We start from the raw sequence: 25,768 nt of genomic DNA on the forward strand, positions 1-25,768 counted from the left end.
CCACAAGTTCGAAATGCCACACACAAAAGGTAGAACAGTAGAATTGAGGTTGTTCTATATACTAATAAATGTTGAACATTAAATGAACAATAACATCTAGAAAATTTGATTTTTAACCTAACCAAATAGTGGGATAAAACTTTTGTTGTTGTTACTAAATGTTTGGTCATAAAAAAATATTGATTTCTTTTGTTTTAAAAACTTAAAACATTACAAGAAAAAAATTCATATGTAATTATTAAATAGGAAAATATGTATAGAAGTTATTATTAAAATAAACCTTGAGTTTCTCATGTAGAGATATTTTATATTATATTTTTGAGAGAATTAGAATTAAATTTCTCAATCCACCGTGACTTCAGAAACAATACAAATAATAACTAATATTACTTTTTTTGCTTAAATTTGAACTTCAACTGTTTTAAATTAATTGTGAGTATTTACTTTAAAGTTCAACTGTTTTATTATAAACAGTTTCAGCTTTTACTTCAATTAATTGTTGTACTTCCAGTGTTCATAATTCTAAATATTTTGAAATTTCAGTTTCAGCTTCCTCTTAAATTAATTGTTCATATTTATCTTTAAGTTTGGCAGTATGTTAGGACAGAATATAATGTGGTATCACTGCACATATTGCAGACATAGTTAGAAGGAAAAAATAAATAACTAAAAATATAGAGGCGAAATTAATCCTAACTTAAGGCAAAAAGGACAAATATAATAGCAGTCAGTGGATATGCTGGAAGCAGTAGAAGATAATAATACCAAAACAAGGTTTAAAAAATGTGCAGTGATGTTGTCTAGGTCGTACTCTTGAAGGTGAAAGTCAAAGTGGTTGCAAGGACAAACATGAAAAACCAAGAAAATGATAAATTAGTAGTGGAACTTGAATTTCCATGAGATGAACCACCGACACTTCTACTACCTCCAGTCGTTGATGAAACAGTGTTAGATCCAATCCCTGTGTCAGAAAACATACTTTGTCAAATTCACTGTGCTAGCTAGTCATAAAGGAAGAAAAAATGAAACTGAGAGAAGAGAAACATAAACATAAGTGTATGCAATAAGTTTGACATAAATTCCTAGGCCACTCAAGCAAAACTATTAACAATTTTTCTATCACACTCTCTTTTGTGACATTCTTTGCTCCGGTGTAAAGTTCATGTCAAAATTTTACTCATCAGACATTATAAGACAGTTTAAGATTGATTATTATGTGTCCACTGATAACCAGAGTAGTTAATAATTTCTCACTCCCAAATTGTTGAGCATGTGTGATTGTCACATTATTATGAAGTGGACTTTAAGTCTAACTCAACCCTATAAAACCGGTTCATAGGTTTGAGGTTTGCACCCACTTATATATAATGAAAGACTCTAATCTCTAGTCGATGTGGGATCTTCAACACACATCTACCACTATTTTTCACTGAATTTTGAATGCGACACGCCTCAATACAGATCTAAATAAGATAAATGATTTCTCATAAAGTAAGATTTGAAGCAAAACTAGTTAATACTTCATATCAATAATATAATTAAAGAAAATAATATGAAGTTCAGTGTCTGGAACCTGAAGGGGAGTTGGGAAAGTTTGAAACCGAAAGAGCTGGTGAGGAAGAATCTGAGCCTGAAATCATGACATAACAAGGTAAGGTTTTCACATATCTAAGTTAAATATTGAAAAAATGTGATGAAGTGATACCAGTGCAGGTGCTAAGGGGAGGTGTCTGAATGTTGCAAGAAGTGGGGAGAGCCAAAGCCCGGGTCTGATTGATATTGAAACTTGCAGCAATAGATGAAGCACCACCGTTAACAACCTCACAAAGGCACAGTGGCTGTGAACTCACTACATAGGCAAGTTGAGAGCAGCAAGAAGAGGAAGGGGTAGAAGCATTTCCTGTTACATAGTCAAGGCAGGGAGCAAGACTTATGAACACATTGGTGCAACTTGATTGAGATTGACCCAATGTGGCACCAGAAAGAGCCACCACAAGGGACAGGCTCAGCAGCATCTCAATCCTTCTGGGTGCCATTGGATGATGATAATGATGATGATGATGGGAATAGTTAAGTGGTGAATGGGTTTGTTTTGGATTTTGTGAGGGGAAAAAGTAGGAAGAGAATGAGTTATTGTGAGAAAAAGAAGGAGTTAAAGAGTGGAAGGTGGATAGCTTGTGCAGCAGGGAAACAACTTTTTTTTTTTACCTTGCATAGGCAGCAGCAGATTCTTTCTTTGTTAATTATCTGATAGGAACTTTACCATTTTGATTTAATAAAGTTTCCCTATGTGTCGTTCTATGTTTCTTATCTTTCCTTTGTTGCTTTGTTGATATGTTCCTATGGGGCAATGCATAACCTTTTCATGATGGGTTTACTTTTGAGAATGATTTGTAATGGAATTAGTGTGTCTATATGCTTTTGCTGCAATAATTATGAAGAATAATGGAGTGGGGTACTTAAAAGAGACCTAAAATGTTAAGGCATTGAATAATAATAAAAATAATTGCTTAGAAGAGAAGGCATGTTTCTGGGCATGACCGATGAAACAAGGGATAAGACAACCTTTTTCATTTTTCTATTTCCTATCAAAGTAAAGATGGTCACGCCAAGAATGATATTTCTAAACCAGGTATTTTTTTTTTAATTTATTAAAATAGATATTTTTAAAAAAAATATATACGTTTAAAGAAAAATAAGATTTTTTTAATAAAAGTTGTGATTTAAAAATATGATTTTTAAAGTTGTATTTGCAAGACATGTCTTCTTCATGGTTTTTTTCTAAAGTAGTGTATTTTTTTTTTCAAAATGGGCATTTTTTTAAAATAAGTTTAATTTACTGGTTATAATTATATATATAGTTAAATAAAAATAGTTTTTTATAAAATATTTTTTTAACTGAATAAATTTTTATAATTTTTTTTATTATATATAATTAAAGAATGGCTGAATTTTTAGAAAATATTTTTTTATACATATTTTGAAGGATTAGAAAGTTCATTCATTTCAAAATTAATATTATTGGTCTATTTATATAAAATTAAATTTTATCAAGAAATTAATATATTTACCAAATAAAACAGACCGACCAACAAGTATTCATATACAGATGAAGGATTTTTAAATAAATCAAACAAATGCTGTCACAATAGAGCAAATTATCATATCAAAAATAGTAGAATGTAGATTCATATACTATTTTTTTTTCTGCTTTCTATGACAATTAAAGTTTTCAATTAATTGTCTATTTTAACTTTTTTGTTAAAGTGTCTCGTATTTACTTTTACCATTTCGACTTTAGAGTTTTATCAATTTAACTTTTTTATTATGGATTAAATTTAATAATTAACTTATATTATTTTATATTAGTAAAATATTACATCATTAATTTTTTATTAAGATTTCAAAATAATTTTAATGTATTTAACTTTTTAATTATATATAAAAAATCAACCATTCTTTAATTATATATAATAAAAAATTATTTTATAAAAACTTATTCAGTTAAAAAAATATTTTATAAAAAACTAATTTTCTTTAATTATATATATATAAAAAGTTATAGATAGTAAATTTAAATTATCTAATTTCTTATTATTTTTAATTTTAAATATTAAAAAACGTATAATAAAATTATTATATATTAAAATTATAAACATATATTTCATACACAATTTTAACAGAAATCGTATATGAAATATACGGATTTTAGGCTTCGAATTTTTTATTGTTTTATATATATATATATATATATAAATATATATATATATATATTAGAAATCGTATATCATATATACCATTTTTTTTTAAATCACGGGCGACTTCAATATTAAATAAACGTATGTAACGTTGAAGATTTATCCATTTCCGAAAAATAATTTTTTTTGTCTATATTTGTACGATTTTGGAAAAAAATTACACTATTTTTTTTTTAAAAAAAAAAAACCTTGTTCATTTTAAAGTCATGTTTCAATTTTTTATTTTTATAACTTTTTAAAAATTTGTTTATATCAGTACATTTCATTAAAAATATACTAATTTTGTTAAACAAGACAAATTACATTCACTCGTTCTTTCACTTCACATTAAAATAGGAGAAAATAAAGAAATGCAAGTGGAATATAATTGATTTTTAATCTTTCTAGAGAGAAAGGTAAGAAAGTGTAATTACATAAAATAAAATGACCAATTTATTCATTATATTTATTGTTTTAGCAGACAATATAAAAAATTATTATTTTTTAATACATCGTGTCATAAAGATCCTATTTATGAGTACAATAAATATTTGTGATTAGATAAATTTAATATAAGTTTATAGATGACAAAACTATATGGATTAACGAGCCAATGGAATAAGGAATCACATGTGAATGATTTTATATTAAGGTTAAATGTGTGTGATTTATGTCAATTGACTGATACTAGGAAAGTAAAGATATGTTTCTTAATTTAGTATAAATATTGAGTTCAGAATAAGTACTTAGTTATTTAAGCACAATCAAATGTTCTATGATAAATTAACTACATACGAAGCAAGGTATAGTTAAAACTTTTTAGATATTTTTGTAATTTTTGGAAGCTAGCTTGAGGGGATTTTGATTGCACTTGGGAGATGTCACCTGATAGTTAACTACCAATATTAGTAAAATAAGTGTTATTCTTCAATGTTAGTATTCAATATAGCTTTTTTAGGAAGTTGTCCAATTAAATATGAATATTATTAAATTAGTGAAATAAATGTTGTTGTTTAAATACTTTGAATTAAGAAGAAAAAATGGGTCATATCAAATTTGTATTTCAATCCATCACTTAAACATGTTTTTGCAAATTCTTCTAGCCAACTATACCAAATTGCAAGCCTGTGATCACTGGAAGAAATGTTAGTTAAGTTAGTTGAACTCCTTTATCATACTCATACCTACCTATCCTCCATTCTAGTATATAAAAATCAAACACAGACCATTCTCCTTCCATCTAAGATTCATGGCTTTTCAAATAGGACCCATTCTAACAGCCCTCATCACAGTGGCTTCACTGAATTCTGTTAATGGACAAGTTACTGGTTCTTGCACAACCTCTATGATGAGCACTTTCACACCATGCGCCAACATCATCACAGGAAGCACTAATAATAATGGTTTAATGCCACCAAGTACGTGTTGTGATTCACTAAGGTCTTTGATGACCACTAATACGGATTGTGCTTGCCTTCTAGTCTCTGCCTATGCTCCATTTTTCCAACTACCCATCACTCAAGCTCTTTCCCTCTCATTTTCACAAGCATGCAACATCAATGGACTTCCTTTGCACTGCAAAGGTCTGCATCTATTACACTTTAATATTTTCCCATTTTCATTTCTCATAATCAAATTACATTTCTAATATGTTTTTTTGAGGATACATTGCAGCTTCTGGTTCTAATTTACCAGCTCCAGGTATGATGCATTTTCCAATATTCTTTTTACTTTCAATATATTTTTATCTTCGTAAAATTCTATCAGTAAATAACAAAAATACCCTTGTGTTAGGCCCTGCAGTTCTTGGATCTAACGGCCCAACCCTCCCTTCCGCTGCTCCATCACCATTAAGCCCACAAGGTACGAGCAATTTCTTCCTGTACCTCCATAGCTTTTCTAGACACCCCCGTAGCTCAGGCGAAAAGACCATTTACACCTTATAATTTAGAATTTGGAAGATATTTTTTTGAATCTAGAAATATCTTATTTACATGTATTCTGAATTTTACAATTTGAATGACAATCGCTCAAATTGTACAATCTATAATGCATATCATAATAAAAAGATATTAAGAAATTTTACACTCAAATATATATGAAAAAAAAATTAAGAATCTTAACATATATTTAAAAGAGTAGGATTAAAATTAAATATATATATATATATATATGAAAGTATAGGGAGAAGGTATGGAAAATTGCTTTAACTTAACAAATGATACACAATTAAAGGAAAATAAAAATTATCTGGTAAGTTAAAATACGAGAGTGTTACTTGCATATAACCATAAAAATGGATATAATTTTTGGACTATTTAAACTTTTACTCTGTAATTTAAAGGTGAACACCGTGTAATTGCTTTTAAATTTGAAAAGTAACGAAAATTGGTTTAAACACTAATTTGTAAGAGAAGTTTAGCAGATTCAAAAATGGTGGAAGAAGAGAAATATGAGAAAGTGCAATTGGCAGTAGCATCATCTCCGGTGGAAGCAGAAGCACCCAGTGGAGATAGAGTTTCACAGATCATACCAGTGTTGACTCCACGTCCTTCGCCATCTCGTTCATCTTTTCTCTCATCACCACCTTACGCTTTTCTCATAGGAATGGTGCTTTTAGGCCTCTATTCCTAATTTTTAATGTACAATGCGTAACACCAAACCCTAATCTAATTACTCTATACAACCTGCTTTCTCTATGTATCTGCCTACTCATACAAATATTAATGTTTTAATAAATAATATTAGTTTTCCTCGGTAAGCAAAATGCATAAATATATATATATATATATATATATATATATATATATATATTTGGATGAAAGAGTAAAACTTGTATTATTTTAGGATGTCTAATAATCTCATATAATTTAGTATAAGTTAGGAGTTGCAATAAAGGATAATTAATAATTAATGTATATTTTCGTTCCTTAATTCATCAAAATATTTTTTAATAACAAAATCGTAATAGAGTTCTAAGTTTCAAAAAGGGACAATAAATCGAATACCGTGATTGACCATAACAATACTATTTTAATAGACTTGAAAAACAATATCAATAAACTCCAAAACAGACAATAACTTAATCGATTATGTGTTTATAAGTCTGATAAGTATTATGTTAGTAGTGTGCTCTTATTATGACGGGTGTCTTGATCCTCTGGTTTGCATGCATTTGATTTAGTATTCCTTTTGAGTGTTGGTTTTTTCCTAGTTGATTGGTTGGATGTTGGTTGTTGTGTTACTTGTCCATGTTGGTAGGAGTCTTTGGTTTTTGTTTCATTCTTAGGAGGTGAGTATTCGTTTTGTATAAGGGTTGAACCATCCCTAAAATGATACACATTTATTTATTTATTCTTGCGGATAATATTTTTTATGTGAACAAGTTTAAAAAATTGTGATATTTAACCAAGATTACATGAAACTTCATTTGATTTCAACAACTTACGTATACATGGTTAATTTAGTGATATGAACAAGATTCGGCATAAACATGAGATTGTGGTGTTTTTCACATAGAACCTTTAATTTCAATTATTTTATTTAATCATTTGTTTACCAAGTATTGTTTATAAGATCAAACAAAAATTCAATTAATATAAAAAACTTAAAAACTAATGTTGAACAAAACCAAATTGTTAAGATCTAAGATAAAAAAAACAGACAAACGTATAAAGATCATCAGCGGAAGCAGAATACCGCGCAATACTTATTTGGAGATAGTTTGGTTGCAATATCTGTTGCAGGACTTAAATTTGTTATGTAACTTGTCAGCTCAACTTTTATGTGACAATCAAACGACATTACATATAGCAGCAAACCCAGTATTTCATGAACGCACAAAACACATTGAGATAGACTGTCACATTGTGCGAGAAAAACTACAAGCCGGGATAATCAATCCTTCATATGTACCGACACAATATCAGCTCGCAGATATTTTTACAAAGACACTCGACAGAACAAGAGAGCCCAAGAGATGTTAAGGTAGACCTATCCCATTTCCGTGGAAAGGAAAATGTAGAAGTCTATTTAGATTGAGAAATGAAGGTAGAACAATTATTTGCTTGCCATAGAGTAAGTGAGGAAAGAAAAGTACCCCTAACCACTCTTAGTTTCCAAGGGAACGCTATGTATTGGTGGACGGCTTTAGAAAGAGATAGGCGTTTTCATAGGGAGCCTCCCATAGAGTATTGGAATTACCTTAGGGGAGCCCTAAGGCGCCGCCATATACCCTCTTATTACAATAGGGAGTTGATGGACAAGCTCCAAAGACTCCAACAAAGAACAATGAGTGTAGAGGAGTATAGGCAAAAGATGGAGCTATACATGATGAGAGCCTCCATTAGGGAGAATGAGTCCACCACCATAGCTAGATTCTTAAGTGGGTTAAATCTTGAGATAAGAGATAGGTTGAACTATTACCTTATCAAGACTTAAATGACTTGGTTCAAATTTGTATCAAAGTTGAACAACAAAATTTAAGGAAAACTTCAAGTCGAAAGGAAGGTTCATACTCTAACTCCTATCCAAAAAGAGATTTTAAAAGGGAGGTAGTACATCCAAGGAAAAACCAAAAGAGATTCCCAAACCCATAGGCAAAGATATGCTCACTCCACCCATTCGCACTAGGGATGTCAAATGTTTTAAATGCTTTGGAAGAGGACATGTGCAAGCACAATGTCCAAACCAAAGAACCTATTTTTGAAAGGAATAAATGAATATACTAGTTGTGAAGAAGAACCTAGTGAGAAAGAAGAAGGGGAGAAGATGAGAGAGTATATCCTTTAGAGAGGAAATTATTGATGATTAGAAGAACCCTCAACAACCAAACTTGTGTAACCATGGAAACACAAAGAGACATGGATAAATGAAGATGGGGAACTAACTGTTTGAATTTAGATTATAAGAAGATTGTAGGTAAGAAGATGAAAAGAAGAAAAAAAGTGTTTTTATTCTCTTGTGGGTATTTTTACATCACCTCCTGTATAATAAATATATACTAGTGTAGGAAGTTTCTCTCTCCAAATTACAATCTAATTAGGTAGGGATCCTATCATTATCAAATTAATTGCATATAATTGTGTACGATATCGTACAATGTATATAATTGCGTATAATTTGATAATTATTATTTTCTTAATACATGATATGGATAATGATTAAGAGACAAATAAATGGAGATTTTGTATCAATTATTTTTTCTCTACATTATTTAAAAAAATAAAAAACCCATATAATTTCCCTAAATAACTACAAATTTCTTGGGCTTGTATATCCATATTTTTTTTATTTTAAATAATAAAATTCTAAAAAATATAATTCTAAAAGATGATTGAAAAATAAATAAAAAATATATTTATGTTGTTTTAATTGAAGAAAATAAATCATTATTATTTTTATATTTATCTTGTTGAGTTAACATCATCAAAATTAATTACTAAATATGAAGTATTGTCTTTAAGAATTATATTTGATAGAAAAATTAGATAATTATATTAGAGAGAATTAAAGATATTTTAAAAAAATCCCTATGATTAAAGGATAATATTAATGTGCTATAGATAAAAACTAGAGTTTAATTTTTGAAAAATAATGTTGGAGTGTTCTAAAGATATTTGGAAAGCAAATAAAGACGTGACATAATTCTATATATTTTCACGGTTGTTTTTTTGTGTGCTAATGTTTGAAAAATAATTATGCTGGCCTAAGCAGTACACAAAATTCATATTTAATTTCAGTCATGCCTGAGAATGACTCTAAAATTGAAATGAATCATACATAATTTTTATTTCAATTGAAAGATTCCATCAATTCACAAAACTCTAGAGGTTTTAAATAACTATCGAAACGAGTTTTTTTTTTTTTAACTGTGTAATTTTTACAATTTTATTTAAATTTAAAAACTTTATACAATTTTTTTATATAAATTTAAACATTTTTTATTTTAATTTAAAAATTAGAAGGCCCAAATAGTATAAAAGTAGTAGGGAGTTTCTTTCTGCAACCCTACATTCTATGAAAATACCGAAAATATCCTTTCACAATTTTGAGTAATTTTGGAATAGGAGTTCCGTAAACAAAAATATTTCTAGAGGTTCCATAAGCAAAAGGATGTTTTTGGATCAGGAAATCTGGAAGACAAAAAAATCATTCCAAAATATTCTTTTCAGAACACATTTTTTTTTATTTCCAAATTCGTAAATCTGAAAAATATGTTCCGAAAATATTCCAGAAAGAACAGTTCAGAAGTTATTTTTAAAAGGGTTAAATTAGTCTTCTTATAAAATGATGGGGTGCAGGAGGAAATTTGTTGGGTGTAGGAAGAAACAGCTAAAGTAAGCCTAGCAAAAGTGAAATGGACCGAGTGACAATTGGCCCATACCCAAAGCAAGAAATTGATTGATTGATTCAAGGCTTCGTTGACGGTAGCCTCCCTCTACGGCGGCAGAGGTCGAAGTCGGGTACGGTGGTTTCATGGTTGGTGTGGGTGTGTTGATGGGCAGAGCAGAGCTGAGCAGTGGACAAACCAAGTGGTTTCTGTTCGCTGTCTTCTCTTTCTGTTTATCAAATGAAATGAAGCAATGGGCATCAACCACTTATTCATATCCTGGTGAGACATTAATTCTTACATTTTCCGCACTTGTTAATGACCCACTTGGTTTATGAGATTTTATTCACTTCTTTTATAGTTTCTACTGATGAAAGTACCAACTTTGAGTTTCTGCCGTTGTTCATGTCTGTATACACTTTTCTTTCTTGGTAATCTTTGTTTGTAGTTTGTGAAAAGTACTTAAGGAATGATGCCAAAGCAGTTTTAATGTATGTGTCACAAGTCAGATGTAATTAAAATAAGTAAAGTTTCATTTTGGTCTGTGTAATTATATCGTTTTTCCGGAGATGTTTTATCTTCTTACAAATGTAATAATTCTGAATTTTCAATTTTATTTTTGGTTGTTACAATAATGCATTTCCAAACCTGCTCTTGTGTTTGTTTTTTTACCCGACTCCTTTTGTTGAAACTTCTAGTTTCAACGATGCTCATTCCAACTTTTGATCATAACTCTGATTTGTTTGTACTGTTTTAGTGTAACATTTGTTATCCATTTTGTTTACCAACGGACACTATGATTGTGCAGATTTTTATTGACTTCATTCTTAAATTCCTCTTGACGAAATTGCTGATAGTTGAAGATGCTTGCAATAAGAAAGCTGAAAACAGGGCCTGATATCCCTTTGGTTTTAGGTGTCATGGTTGCTAATTGCAGTTATAGAATAGCCCGAGTTTCCAGTGACAAAAATGTCCGGTATACTGTTAAGTCGGTTGTCTCTAGTTTAGTTAAATCAAGTTCATCAGCATTTCCACCGGGATCAGAGAATAAATTTACTCTTCAAGGACTATATTTCTCTAGTGTGGCTGAAAGAATCTTGGTCCATGCTAAAGACCCTGCCAAAGTTAGTTTGGAGATACAAAATGCTATCGATTCGAATCAATTAGATTATTCATGGAAACTATTGGAGCAGCATATGCACATGGAGGGGTTTCCCAGAAAATCTGTCATCACTAAGCTTGTAACAAGTTATGTGGACAGCCTTGATACGAAATTGCTAGGAAAGGCTTATGAGTTGGTAGAACGTGCTATTGAGAAAGATAAACAAGATTTGTTGGAAAAGAATGTGCTTATCTACCTCAGCTTTGGCCTTGCAAAAGCCAGACTACCGATTCCAGCATCAACCATTTTAAGGAAGATGATAGATATGGAGCATTTTCCCCCAGCCACTGCTTGGTCTGCAGTTTTAGCACACATGTCACAAACTGCAGAAGGAAGTTACCTTGCTGCTGAGTTGATTCTTGAAATAGGGTATTTGTTCCAGAACAATAGAGTAGATCCGCGTAAAAAGAGCAATGCACCTTTGATAGCCATGAAACCGAACAGTGCTGCTTTTAGCATTGCTTTGGCAGGGTGCCTCCTATTTGAGTCATCTAGGAAGGCAGAGCAGCTTCTTGATATGATGCCTCGAATTGGTGTCAAAGCAGATGCACACTTACTGATAATAATGGCACGTGTATACGAGAGAAATGGGCGAAGGGAAGAGCTCAAGAAGCTTCAAAGGCACATAGAGGAAGCCCCAAATCTAACTGATTTTCAGTTTCGACATTTCTATAATTGTTTGTTGACGTGCCATTTGAAATTTGGGGATCTAGATTCTGCTTCAAACATGGTTTTGGAAATGCTTAGGAAAGCAAAGGAAGCAAAAAATTCTCTTGCCGCTGCCAAATTTATGATGAATGCTGATGGAATTGATCCTAATCGTTCTCCTGGACTGGCTTCTGTCCGTAGTTTGAACAACAGTGAAGATTTAGATAGTTTACAAAATAACAGGTCGATTACAAGTGCTGTATTATCTTATGAGGAGTTCTCTACAGATAGAAACTTCTCAAAGCTTGAGGCAGAGTGGAAATCTATACTTGGTTCTTTATTGTCAAAGTTGCAGATGCGGGTGGACTTGATCACAACCAAACATGGTATATTGCAGCCAACTGAAACAATTTATGTAAAATTAGTTAAAGCTATGCTAGAAGCTGGCAAGACCAAGGATTTAGCTGTGTTTCTTCTCAAGGCAGAAAGAGAAGATTCTCCATTTTCCAATGACAATTCAGCTTTGGTTCATGTTATTAACACGTGCATCTCACTTGGATGGCTGGATCAAGCACACGATCTCCTGGATGAAATGCGTCTAGCCGGGGTTAGAACAGGTTCATCTGTATACTCCTCTCTTTTGAAAGCATATTGCCGAGCAAATAGGGCGGCAGATGTCACATCGCTTCTGAGAGATGCTAGGATAGCTGGTATCCAGCTTGACTCAAGCTCTTATGAGGCAATGATTCAATCCAGAGTGCTCCAGCAAGACACACAGGGTGCACTCCAACTATTTAAAGAGAGGAAAGAGGCTAGAATTCCAAGAGTTACCCAACAAAACTCTGGCATGCTGGCTAAAGATGGAGCGGAGACTGGGGAAGCTGGGCTAATGACCAAGCTGTTGCAGGAAATCAAGGAAGGGCAGGGAGTGGATTGTGGAGTTCATGACTGGAATAATGTAATCCACTTTTTTTGCAAGAAGAAACTGATGCAAGATGCAGAGAAGGCTCTAAAGAAGATGAGAAGCTTAGGCCACTTGCCAAATGTGCAAACTTTCCATTCTATGGTCACAGGGTATGCTGCCACTGGAGGAAAATATCAAGAGGTGACAGAGCTGTGGGGTGAGATGAAAGCTCATGCTTCTTCTGTCTCCATGACGTTTGATCAGGAACTTCTTGATTCTGTGTTGTATACGTTTGTAAGGGGTGGATTCTTCGCTCGAGCCAATGAAGTTGTGACCATGATGGAAAAAGGAAACATGTTTGTTGACAAGTACAAGTACCGAATGCTATTCTTGAAATACCATAAATCACTTTACAAAGGGAAGGCTCCGAAATTTCAGACAGAATCCCAACTAAGCAAAAGGGAAGCAGCCCTGGCTTTTAAAAGGTGGATAGGCTTGACTTGCTGAAACTTTCAACCAAATCAAAGCATTCGCTCTTGCAAGTTTCAAAATTCATGCCATCAACTTCATAACTTACGGCTGTTCAATTTTTGTTCTCTCTCCTCTCATGTTTACAGGGTTAACACTAATGTACTACCAATGTGAATAAACCAACATCTTATTTTATGTAGAAAATTGAAGTTATACAACAAATAAAAGATGGTGTGGCACATGCATTCATGCATACATAGCTGTTGGCCATAAAATATTTGTTGATATATTTTGTCAAAGGGACAAACACATGCTCCGCTGAGAACATTGTTATTGTGAATTCTGATTTCTGAGACACCAGGGTTGTGACAGAAGCAATGAATTGAAAAGGATTTGCGTGATTGTAATTTGTAGTACGTGCAGGGCTCAACTATACAGCATAAACTGGATAATAACATTAATAACAATAGCAGGGTTGGAAAAACAAGAGGTTTTTCCTGCACTGCACGGGCATGCCACAGGAAGGCAATTACTGAACAGCATTCTTACGCCAACAATGATATCACTTTCTGAAACATGCCACTGACAATTTGTACAGCAAAATTGTATAAAGACTAATGTTATTTTAACATCAATTTTCTACAATAACTTTTTACAATTTTTATTTTTCTCCATTTATTTCACTAACATGTATCTTATCTCATTTTTTTTGTTCTTTTCATAGATTTTTTCTATTTGTAAAAAGTATTGAGAGGAGTATCTAATTACCTGAAGTTTACTCTCAAATTATAAAAAACTGAGATATGGGCGCGCTTGAAATACAGTAAAATCATTTATTTATGCAATGAACTCGTCTCAATTTAGTTAAAAATTTGTTAAGGTGAGGCAATACCTACTGCTAGAAAAAGGAAAAAAGTAGCGAGTTGAAACACTTTTTCTTTTTCTTTTTTAATTGTTTCTTATTCAAGGTGTTGCCTCTTTAAACTGCAGTCAATAGGATGCTTTGATGTCTTGATTCGACGAACACAAACAAAGTAGCATTTGACAATGACATAATCGAAACTTAATTATTATTAGCTGCAAAACAAAGTCCAATAATTGGGTAATTACCAAGAATAACGAACTTAACATGTTTGGGAACAGTTGCTGTATATTCCTTGTACCTCAATTGAATAGAGTTAAGGCGAAAAAAAACCCATGATGAGGTTAACATGCATGACCAAATTTTTATAAAAAGCAAAACACATGTGTTGTCTAAAGAGACCCTTTTTCGATATGAGAAAAATGCACATAGATAGACACAACTGAAATGCGTGAATGTATTAACTTAAAACAAGGGTATATGGATTGAGCATCAAATTCATTGGTGGTTTTGTCCTACAAAACACTTGTTTACATGAGCATTTATTGGGAAGGTTAGTGTAAGTAGCATTCATGATGGTGGTCCACATTTTAGATTTTGACAACTTAGAAGTGAGTCATTCTTGGGGTCAGAAAATTTCTTCTCTGAAAGGATCAATTAGTCAAGCAAAAGTACACTTTGCTACGTACATCCTTTTCTCTTACATAGCTAAAATAATTTTGTCATTCTTTAACGGATTAGCTTTTTTGACATTTATCACCAAAAAATTCTAAACCAGACAATCCAAGAAGGACCGCAAGCTTTTGTTTTTGGTGTAACAAATTATTTAGACAACATCATTCTTGTTAACATTATATGCATTGAACTTATTCCTTTAAGAATAAACATTGACCGAAACTGAACAAATGTTGCTCAAAGAAACATGCCTGAGTCAGAATGAAACAAAAGGAAAAAGAAGATTAGCACTGGTACAAATAATGACTTACTGATAAAAGCCAATAAAGCGTGTAGTTTCTTTTTCCTTTTCGTTGCAACTTGTTAAGAAAAACAAAAACGTAATTTTACTCGTTAGCTTCAATGATTCTCATTAAAGCTTTCTATAAGCATACAGTAGGATGATACAAATATTCCCATGGTTTATCATAATTGTGTTCAAGAATAAGTCAAACGCCTGGTTAGAATCTTCAAATCCTGCAGTAATAACACAGACAACAAAATTAGTGATGAAGTAAAACTACTACTTCATACTAAGTTATAGGATGAGTTAATTTTAATTAAATTGTTTTTTCATGTTTATGGTGAACATGGGTATCTTCTAACCAAAAGTACTATTTAAGAGACTGACCTCTCTTTCACAAGAAGTGAGAATAGATGCGGTTTATTTTGCCCCACATAGCCATTATTCTTCCAATACGGTTGTGAGCCGCAAATATCCGTAGTTAGTGCATGCCCACAAACTCTGCAGCTGCAACAACGATGTATGGAGAAGGTTAGCAGCTATAGAAAGGAAAAATGTAGAAAAACTGAGAAAAGGAAAGATAGGCAAAGGACAACCTTGTTTGGGGGTGTGAGGGTAAATGTCTCGATCATCATTTTGGCTGGCAACTTCTCACAGTATTGCCTACCTAAAAGAGTAGGGGCCCCAAGTCAAGGATAGGATAAGGCTTGCATGACATCTCAACTAGAAACTTTATTAGGAAGAACGACATGGTCAAATCCATTACTATCAACAAATCTCTGAAATATTTCTAGCATCAACTTCTGCACATTCAAATTAATAAGCAAGAACTGACAATATAAGTACATATTCCTTGAAATGGATCTTGTGGTTAGAAATGTGTATTTGTTTGGTGAAATTAGGTGTGGTTATACCTAAACTATATGACCATTTAACAATTAACTAACTAATTTTGATTACGAAGACCAGTTAGAAGTACTGTGCATATTGGACCTTGGCCTTCATTAAATTTTGAAATTGCAGGAAATACAATCAATGGAAAAAACGAGTTTGGCCTTTCGTAAGCTAAATTAAATTCTAAAGGATAATCGAGCAAGGTACATATATTTATTGGAATTTTCTTGTTGAGGTGAATTACCTTGCGTGGTAGACCCTCACTTCCCCTCAAAATAGTCAAGTTGATCTCATGGAATAAGGACTATTGGCATTCATCAGAAGTAGTGCTCAGTGTAGCCATAACCATGTGAATGTGGAAACAAATCTTCTACTTCAATCCTGGAACTGGAGCTTTTCTTTATTTGGTTGCAGGTAATAGACTCAGTCTCTGCCAAGAATATGCTATAAACTGGCCTATGATCAGAAAATCTTGACTCCCCACGAACATATGATAATTGGTGAAGGCCCCTTCCATACCACAAGATACGATCACACCTTCATGAATATAGATTTGGTTTGTATGCATAAATAATGATATAATTTGACAATAATGATCCAGAACATTTCATTTGGCAATAGTATTGATTCACACAAGTCATTTGCAAGAAAGAAGACTACCATGCTGGAGTTCTTCTCTTTTGTTTTGAGCGTCTGTCATCACCTGCATATAGGTCTGAATTGTTTGAATACTTATATGTTGGAGGGAAATATATTTTCCCTTCGTTCCATCCTTCAAAGACTCGACCTTGCCTCTGCTCTATACACAGCTGAAAGAAAGAAAATATCAAACGATCAGGCATATCAATATGGGAAAGCAGCAAAGATCAATCAGAATTACTTGTGAAATAACAAAATAGTAACATGCCTGGTCGTTCTCTAACAAAGTCTTCCAATCATGCATCTCAACAAGAGCTTTTGCTGCACGGTAAGAAAGGGATATCCGGTAATTTAAGTCCCCCAGCCAAATTATTCGACTGCACCAGTTAAACCAAAAGTTTAGCTTTTAACTAGCACACAAGTTAGCACTTAGTAGTGAATTTTATTTACATTTACAATCTCCAAGTATGAAATGCATTGTATGGATCATGCATGGATATGAGGTGCTTACTCGTGATCCAGAATTGTCTGAGGAGAATTCTCATCACCCATGTCGTGGACTGGGGGAAACCTTGTCTTTCTGAGAATCTCCATTACATCTGAATTTCTCCTTATCTCATCACCATCCTTTTGTCCAGAAGTCAAATGACTACAAATGAAGCAAAAGCTTGTTTGGTGCAATGACATACTAATTGATATTGATCCCTGGAAAATCCAAGACAATGAAATTGTTTTCTTCCCTAGTCCATTATAAATTCTGCTATTGAAATAGATTGTCAAATGTACCTTGTTTCCGAGATATCCCATTAACCCTCGGCCAACACAAGACACTTTCATGTTGTGAACATCATCTCTTATATCACTTTTCACCCAAACAGTTAGAAATACCCCAACCATTTGCTTACTAGCAACCAAGCAGTATCTTGAGTGGCCTGCCTGTCTGTCACTGTCCTCTGCAGAGAAGCAACCACCATATGACATCGGTGAATATTGTGCTGTAATTGGGGAGTCACCAATGCCATTTTCTTCATCTGAGGAACCCCATCGATAATTGGGGTCATAGTCACTCGCTCGATGACCAAATATCACTCTATCACAGACACTGAAACGGCGATCGAGGCAAGCTTGTTGCATTAACATATCATTATCCATTCTCAAACTACGACTCAAGGATTGGAAGGATCTTCGTTGAAAGAAAGAGGTTGCCTTCTGCCTTATTGATCCCTCAAAATCAGCATCTATCTCTACAATGGGATCAGGGAGGGGTGAAGGTGTGTGGCATCCTCCACTTGTTCCAGGAAGGTTGTTCAAGGTCCTTCTAATGAGGGCTAGCCATTTTCTTGCAGGACCATTGTTTTCTGTTCCCAAAACATTACCAGCATTAAGAGGTACAATTTCTTGAAACCTGAGGCCAGGGAAATGCAAAATATTTCAGTACGTGAACTTTTGCACAAGTAAAGGAGATGGAACATTATATAGTCCGTGATTTACCCAAGAACATAGATATCAGCAGGTGGAGAGGTGTGAAGCCAATCTTCAAGACTCAAATAACTTGGAGGCGACTTCCCTGCTACATTCCAAGTGGCAACAAAGATTCTGTATCCGAAAGGGGCAAAAGAAGTTCAATAGAATAAAAATTCTTAAATTTCATTGCAATAGTAACAGCCAGGATAATCAAGTTCTACACACAGTTGCATGAAGCATACCTATAGTTATACACATCTGTAACCTGAGCTTTATCAAGGTCATTCTTACCTCTACGCACTCTGTCTGAGTACCATCTGCTTGATCTCTCTACGTATAAAAAATGACATCAAACATCTGCAATTAGTAGGACGCGAAAGACTAGAAAAGAGAAAAAAAAGAACACGAAGAAATAAATTTCCAAATTACGGCTCAAAAATGTGGTCTAAATAATATAATTTTATCCATATCTAGTTGAGGGATTTGGAATGGTGTGGTCCTAAGAGAAAAGATGGTGTAGAAGATATTGAACCTGATTTGCTTTTCCTAATGGTGCATGCCTCCCTCTCTGAGTAGTTGCTACTACACTCTTCATCAACACCTGAAAAAGGAAAACCGTAAAGTTAACAAAGCTGTGCTCTTTTCAGTCATTTTAGCATCTATTCAATCAAACAAGGCAAATAAAGCAGAATTATTTTTATAGCAAAAGGGTGAACTAGAAACCACGGAAGCAGCAAAACAACAAAGGGCAGATCTTGTGCAGCAAGTAGCATACGCATACCCATGGAAACAGACAAGAATAAAAATATTTTAAAATAACTGTTTAGAAAACACAGACAAATTAGTTGAACTAGAAGCAGGAGTGATACCCTTTTTGGTTTTAAAACAAAATATTTCCATTACGACAGCCCTAGAATGTAGATTACATCAAAGTGAGAAAATTGAAGAATCACCTTGGGAGAGAACATCATCTGCCTGAAAATCCTCAGCTTTGCTCTTGATATTGAACCACTTCTTGACCAATGTTTTTGGCCAAGAAAGCTTGAGCAAGAAAAACAGGGTAAGCAATGCCAATCCCAGAAATCAAATGCAAATGAATTTGAAGAGAGTTTGCATTTCTCAAACCTTGCTCTTCTTCGAGTTCTCATCTCTCATTGTTGGGACAAAACTCACAACTTCATGTAGCTTTCTCTATTCAGAAACAAAGCCACTGAATTAATGTCACACAATCTATTCCTTCCTTCAATCAACACTCCTCCTTTCTAAGGTTATGCTTACACAGAAAAATGGAGACAGTGAAAGTTAGAAGACAAGTTTATATACCGGACCGGACAATCTTAATTTCTGTTGACTTTCACCTTTTGGTATATGTTTCTCTATTCAGAGAGATAAAAAAAAGGGAGGGAAAAATGTCTTTTGGTGATGATAGCAATGTGATGAAGTTAAAGAACGTGAAGAATCAATAGATGATTAAGTGGTGGCACAGTTGTGAAGTTTAAGGTTGTGAGGGGAGAGAGGAAGAAGAAGACAATGTAGAAGACATGAAGAAAGAGAGAGTGTTGGAGAAACCTCGTTGAGGTAGAGAGAGGAAAAGCAACAAAAAATTGAAAAGAGAGTGAAGGAAGTTAAGTTGGAGTCTCTGTGGAGGACTTTCACTTACCACAAATACAAGGCCTACCTCACCCACCCAACCTCACACATTCAAGAAACACACAACCTGCAACTACGGTTGCTTATATATTGCTAATGCTCACATTCGTTCACACCCAAACACTCTCTCTTCACATGTTAACACACTCCTTTCATCTATTTGCTCAAATGGTTCAATACTTAAATTCTGTTTAGAGTAATATTTTTATAGACATTTTTAAGAAAAATAAAATAAAATATTATTGAAATTAGACCTTTTTCATAAGTTAAAATTACTTTATAGAAATTTATATATAACTTTTTGAAATATTTTTTTTTTCCTGTTCATCTCATAGTGAAATTAGTTCAAAAATATATTCAGGTTATTTAGTTAAGGATTGAATAGTGTATAAGAAATTATTAAGTGTGCTTCTAATAGTCTTGAATGTATATCTTGAATGTATATCTAATTAAATATCATTAATTGTTTTATTTTATATTTTAAAATGTAAGTATTAAGAGTGAATTTTAAGTTCGCATAAGACTAAGTAATGGATGATCTGATAGTGAATGAATAATAAATTCAACAAATTCTCGTTAAGATAAACTATAAATGAGTTTGATATTATAATAAGAAATGAACTTCAAATTTAACTAAATCTTATAAAACTAACTTATAAGATGATATTTATATCTACTTATGTCAATATTAATAGATTAGGTGTGATTGTAAGTTAGTGAAATTTTAAATGATAAAACAAATGTTGATTCATGATAATTTAATAATTCTATATTTTAATCTTGATTTGAGAATAAAGTCACAATTGGAGATATTATGTATTAAATTAAAAACTTTATATACTTGGTGATTATAGATGAAGATAATCATGCATTTAAAGATGTGATTGTGACTTGGTGATTATATACATCTGATTATGACTTCTATCTGTGTGAAAAAAAAGTGTTTATTTGAATTAAAGAGAAATCAATACCTTAAATGTCTTGTTAACTGGTGTATTAAAAAATTTAGATAAGAAAAATAAAATATTATTTTACTGGAATTTACATTAAAATTGTGAGATATTCCAATACATTAATATTCTTATTCTTTAATAAATACCCAGTATTTTTCATATCCTCAATAGATATAAGGAAGTAGGAAGCCTAAAATCTGAATTTCATCAACATGGGAAAAAAAATCACACTTTTAATTTCTTCTTCTTCCTCATTTTAATCGGTTAGGTCATGGGTCTGACCGATAGTTGGTCATTTATGATTATTTTTCAACCTATGTATCTAACATTACGAGGAACACAAATTTAAGGATATCAATCCATTAGCCTTAATCACTCAATTCAGACATAATCATGACTAAAGATGATGTTATAATTCGGTCTATAATATACCAGATTATGCTCTACAGAAACGACCATCTAATAAACAACACACGAGTACTCTCAACTCTTATTTATATTATACTCATTATATTTTATGTTTTTACTGACTTGAGGGTTCGAGTGTCATCGCAGGAGGAGTTCCCTCGTTCCTAGAAGGTTGAATCACTAGAGTTTGAAAGGAGACCACCAAGAATTCATCCAGATGACAACCGACCTCAAGCTGGCTAGAAAAATAATCCTCAGACACCTTACTATTCTCAATAAATTAAATTAAGAGAGAAATGAGTATTTTTTGTTCATAACTCCTAAAAACTATATTGGACATACAAAAAAAAGTAAAGATTTGTGGTATCGAAAGAAGACTGGTAGTTGTGGCAGGGATAGTAAAATTAGGTTTGATCTTAACATAACAAGTTGGTGATGTAGGAGAAAGCAGTTAAAGAGAGAAAAGATAAAGAGGCATGTGTGGAGGATTTTGTTCCTCCTCTTCTTCTTCTTCCTTCTTTAACTTCTCTCCATGTTTTCACATTGTCTTCAGTACACACGACAAAAATCATTTCTATTTTCCTCTCTCTCCACCCAATTTATTTCTTATATTTTGGTTGAAAAAATTCCACGGGGGGTTCAAGGGTGGCTTTGAATCTACCTTGTTTGAGATAAAGTATCTTATATGTTCTAAACATAGTGTATGTGACATAGTCGAAGAGAATGTTTCGTGTTTTACGGAAAAGTGTAGAATGCTTCTGTTTCCAATGCCACACCATTTGTAATTTCATGAGTTTGCCACGAGTGAACATCATTAATTATTATTTTTTACATAAATGAGATTATGTTTCTGTTTTTTTTTATCTCTTGTGTGTGTTGGGGTTGCCAAATTCAAAGGACTCATTGGTTCTACAAGTTACATAACACTATGTCTCCTCAAAAACTCCATTCATTGCTTTTTGAAAGGAAATATTGTTAAGCAAATGAAACTTTGGCTTTTGTTTTTGTGTGAACCTTAGACTCATCATGTCCAAGAAGACAAAAGGCAATTTTTCCAAATAGGAATTGAGCACTTTTCATTTTGCACATGGATTAGTGTATTATGCTTTGCATGAGGTGACGCATCATCATCCTTCATCATGCTAAAATGCATCTTTATATATTTTCTTATTTCTTATTCCTTATTCAAATTGTCTTTATAATAATTACTTTAAAAAATTACATCTAAAATGAACTATAATTAGTTAATATTTTCCCCTAAGAATACATGCAAAAATATAAAACAGCAGTATCTTGTTGGGCCACAGCTATTTAATTCCCAACTCGGTCCAAAAATCATGTTCCTACTTAACCCACGTGAAAATATGCGATTTCCTTGACCTAAGTGAAACCATGGATCTATAAAATGATAGTTTATGAGTTGTCTTTTTTCAATGAACTTTTGCAGAAAATTTTGATGGTAAGAACTTAAAATGAAGAATTAATTTAAGAGAAGCCGAATTGAATGTGTTGGGTTGGAATTTGAAATGAAGGCAACATAGTGACCCACTAGGTTGAGTGAAGGTTCCACTACCACCATATAAGCCTTACCCTCAATAGTGCATAGGTTCATGTGGTTCTCCCAAAATACCCTGTTTTCCTAACTATACTTGTCGTGTCCTGTCACCTTATCATATCATATGATTATACTTTCAGGAAAAAATAAATTACAGGGAATATTAGTTTCTTCCCCAATAGTGTGTGTATTTCATCTCTTTTTGAAGTGAGACACATATGTATGTATATACGAGGTAATTGGAGTTCTTAAGCATTTCATAATGTTGACTAAGAATGATGATGTATGTAGGGGAATCCGACAGGTGAAAGGTCAGCATTGCATATTTTCCCCCTTTTTTTTTCAATGTTCCCCTCATAATAGTGCCAATGATGCTTACAAGAAAGGGCAGTATCAAAATTAAATATCAATGGGCCCAGTTAATGGAATGCATAACTAAAGGGATAGCGTTTACCCTACAATTTGAATCTTCTAAATTGCCTAGGGAAAGGTTGCTGCCTAGTAGATACTACTTTGTCAAAAAGATTGTAGCACCCTATTATTGATTCAATAATGAAACACTAGAAAAAATATTATTTGACTCTCTAAATTACATCTTCGTTATGAGATGCGAAAGGAAATTTTTATCAATTAAAGATGTGTAATTTAAAGTAAGGAGTGTCAAAGTATCATTGTTCATCTCTTCTTATTTATTAGACTTTTTCGCTTTCTTTTCTCGTTTACATGGTACAAAATTTTGAAGATTATTTATGGATAGTTCAATAACAGTTTAATCATTTCCACTTATTTACAAAAATATTTTTAAATGTTATTATCTCTATTCGTCATTCTTTATTTTAGAAATACATACTTATTTATTAGTTTTTAAAGATTTATCTAGAAGAAGGGGATTGCATATTTTTCAGAAATGAAAAATAATGAAGTGGTGGTAAGTTGATTGATGAATGTTGGTGATGAATGAGGTAAAAAAAATGGTTGATGGATAAACGAGGCAGTCAAAGGATGATCTTTAATTTGTACTTTAACTAAAGCAAGTTAGATGTAGGATATTCTATTTCTTTTGCTTTTGCAGCTTTGAAAAATCTATTGTTATTATCGTACTTTCCTTTTCTCTTAGCCATTTGATATGAAGGTGTGGAATTAGGTTTTTGATTATTTTTTGTTTGTTTTGTCCTCTACAATTTATTTTGCTGTCATTTTCTTAACAATCTGGCAAAAAAGAGATGTAACTGGTACTGTTGTACACTCGCACTTGGTGATATAGATAGATATTGATGTAAACATGATGGCTTTTACTTTCTCAACCACATTTTTATATATATGTCCTTACACTACAAAATATTAATGAGGATATGGACCATGGACCACCACAATTCTTAATACTTCCCCACTCCTAAACTTATTTTATTTATAAATACTATCCAACATAATTGCTAACTACTTCACAATTCTAAACACTTTTTTTTCTATATTAAGTATTTTCTAATCCATACTAATTTTACTCACTGTAAATGTCTAATTTTTAAGTTTTTTTTTATATCTGGTAAGAAAAAAATGACACATCTCATCCTGTTAAATTAGATGTTAATTATGCTAATCAAAGAAATTCTGTTATTAAAGATAAAATTCATTTTAATAATCTTATATATATATAATAATTTTCAACTATTGATAAGAAAATGTCTTGAACGGAATTAAAAATATTTTATTTATTAAAAAAATGAAAGATTTGCAAAAATTTGTCCAGCTATCCAGGTATTATTCCTCCCTCATAAAATTTCCTTTGTAGATGAATCAAAATTTGGACTTGTTATTGATCAATCATTGGGGCATTACTTGAACGGCCATTTATGTACAATTTTTTATTTATTTTCCTTAAATCTTAATTATTTATTTATCTGAACAGTGAATTAGACTTATTGGACACATTTTCTTGGCAGAGACATAATTGTATTCAAAAGGGTGCTGATCATGATGAATCAAATGGTACAGTGCATTCAATTTGTATGTGCACCTATTTAGATTAATCATAATGAATCACAATTAATATTAATAATATAAATGGTGGTTTGAGTACTAGGTTTCTTTCTCATCCTTCCAAAAACAAAAGCACCCACTCTACAATCATTTTAATAATATTATAATATACATTAGTAATTTAAATTAAAAAGTGAAAATTATAATTTAAATATATTAATACATTCATTGGTGACATCACACCCTCTTCAAAATAGGAAATAATAATAGAGAAGAAGTATATATCTATAGTGGAAAATGATGTTTATGGTTGTCTTATTGAAAATATAAGAAACAAAGCCAATTAGTTCAACTTTAGTAAAATAATTATGAATAACAATTTAAAACTTTAGATAATTATGAGGTTCACTTAAAGAAATTTTTAAAGTTATATGATGAAAATATTTGTTTAAATTGTATGTTGTAAAGTTGGATGATCAAAATTTGTTATTCCAAGTAATAAGAATTTGTTTTTCTTTAAACATAAATTTGAGGTTGAATTTTATGAAAAGAAAAGAATAAACACTAGAAGAGCTTATCTAAACATTCTTTTATAACTTTTTATTTCATTTCCAACCAAATCGCAATAATTTTTTAATTTCGGGTAAAATGTTTTAAAACTTAAAAAAAAAGCATGTCTCGTTCCAAACTTAAATATTGTATTTGTTGGTTGATATACACATTATAATTCTAAGTTTTATTAATATTTTAAAAAATAAAAAATCTTTTTAATTGCTTCTTTGTAAAAATAAAAATAAAAATAATAATAAGCACATTTACAAAATCTTCTTTGTTAACGATTTTAGTAAATGTAATGATTGAATGTGAAAAGGATTTAATTTAATATTTAAAAAAATAAAGGTGAAAAAGAAAAATAGTAAATTGTATCGATATTTCTTAAGAGATTTTAAAATTCCATTCCCCTCTCCTTTTATCTTGAAATACACATTTTTCTTAACTAGCACGTTTAAATCCATCTTAATAAGTAAATTTTTTAGAAAGTTTTTCTTGTGCACTGTTGTTGCATTCATACGTGCATGGGAATTATGACCTAACAGCTCTTAATTGCAATAAAAATTGCTTCCAGCACAGCATATCCTCTGTTTTTTCATGAAT

General features: G+C 32.0%; 4 protein-coding genes across 15 annotated transcripts; 2 read left to right on the forward strand and 2 right to left on the reverse strand.

Moving 5' to 3' along the window:
- Positions 1-675: 675 nt before the first annotated feature.
- On the reverse strand, positions 676-2,245 carry LOC137814231 (non-specific lipid transfer protein GPI-anchored 5). Its single transcript, XM_068616832.1, has 3 exons — positions 1,706-2,245; positions 1,574-1,630; positions 676-961 (listed from the first exon to the last, which is right to left on the reverse strand). Exons 1-3 carry the CDS (start codon positions 2,034-2,036, stop codon positions 801-803), a joined length of 549 nt encoding a protein of 182 aa, XP_068472933.1. The 5' UTR covers positions 2,037-2,245; the 3' UTR covers positions 676-800.
- Positions 2,246-4,980: 2,735 nt separating this feature from the next.
- Positions 4,981-6,498, forward strand: LOC137816186 (non-specific lipid transfer protein GPI-anchored 16). 4 transcript variants are annotated; one of them, XM_068619269.1, is made up of 4 exons: positions 4,981-5,320; positions 5,412-5,438; positions 5,532-5,600; positions 6,163-6,498. In XM_068619269.1, the coding sequence occupies exons 1-4, from the start codon at positions 4,987-4,989 to the stop codon at positions 6,369-6,371; spliced, it is 639 nt and encodes a 212-aa protein (XP_068475370.1). In that variant the 5' UTR covers positions 4,981-4,986; the 3' UTR covers positions 6,372-6,498. The 4 variants fall into 4 exon arrangements, with proteins under 4 accessions (XP_068475370.1, XP_090154740.1, XP_090154782.1 ...); XM_090298614.1 differs by having other exon boundaries at positions 4,987-5,320; positions 6,160-6,498; XM_090298656.1 differs by having other exon boundaries at positions 4,995-5,320; positions 5,541-5,600; positions 6,160-6,498.
- A 3,615-nt stretch (positions 6,499-10,113) lies between these two features.
- Positions 10,114-13,660, forward strand: LOC137814232 (Pentatricopeptide repeat (PPR) superfamily protein). Its single transcript, XM_068616833.2, has 2 exons — positions 10,114-10,350; positions 10,877-13,660. The coding sequence occupies exon 2, from the start codon at positions 10,932-10,934 to the stop codon at positions 13,287-13,289; it is 2,358 nt and encodes a 785-aa protein (XP_068472934.2). The 5' UTR covers positions 10,114-10,350; positions 10,877-10,931; the 3' UTR covers positions 13,290-13,660.
- Positions 13,661-15,097: 1,437 nt separating this feature from the next.
- Positions 15,098-19,898, reverse strand: LOC137814233 (type I inositol polyphosphate 5-phosphatase 4). Of its 9 annotated transcripts, XM_068616839.2 has the most exons (14): positions 19,731-19,790; positions 19,196-19,343; positions 19,024-19,111; positions 18,603-18,671; positions 18,313-18,400; positions 18,098-18,202; positions 17,393-18,011; positions 17,118-17,311; positions 16,875-16,983; positions 16,628-16,776; positions 16,212-16,504; positions 15,670-15,740; positions 15,461-15,580; positions 15,098-15,306 (listed from the first exon to the last, which is right to left on the reverse strand). In XM_068616839.2, exons 2-11 carry the CDS (start codon positions 19,223-19,225, stop codon positions 16,285-16,287), a joined length of 1,671 nt encoding a protein of 556 aa, XP_068472940.1. In that variant the 5' UTR covers positions 19,226-19,343; positions 19,731-19,790; the 3' UTR covers positions 15,098-15,306; positions 15,461-15,580; positions 15,670-15,740; positions 16,212-16,284. The 9 variants fall into 9 exon arrangements, with proteins under 9 accessions (XP_068472940.1, XP_068472938.1, XP_068472942.1 ...); XM_068616837.2 differs by having other exon boundaries at positions 17,118-18,011; positions 19,196-19,332; positions 19,731-19,857; XM_068616841.2 differs by having other exon boundaries at positions 16,212-16,477; positions 19,196-19,795.
- Between the last annotated feature and the right edge of the window lie 5,870 nt (positions 19,899-25,768).

The sequence above is a fragment of the Phaseolus vulgaris genome, chromosome 1 (assembly GCF_051622355.1).
Source record: "Phaseolus vulgaris cultivar YP4 chromosome 1, ASM5162235v1, whole genome shotgun sequence".
Lineage (NCBI taxonomy): Eukaryota > Viridiplantae > Streptophyta > Magnoliopsida > Fabales > Fabaceae > Phaseolus > Phaseolus vulgaris.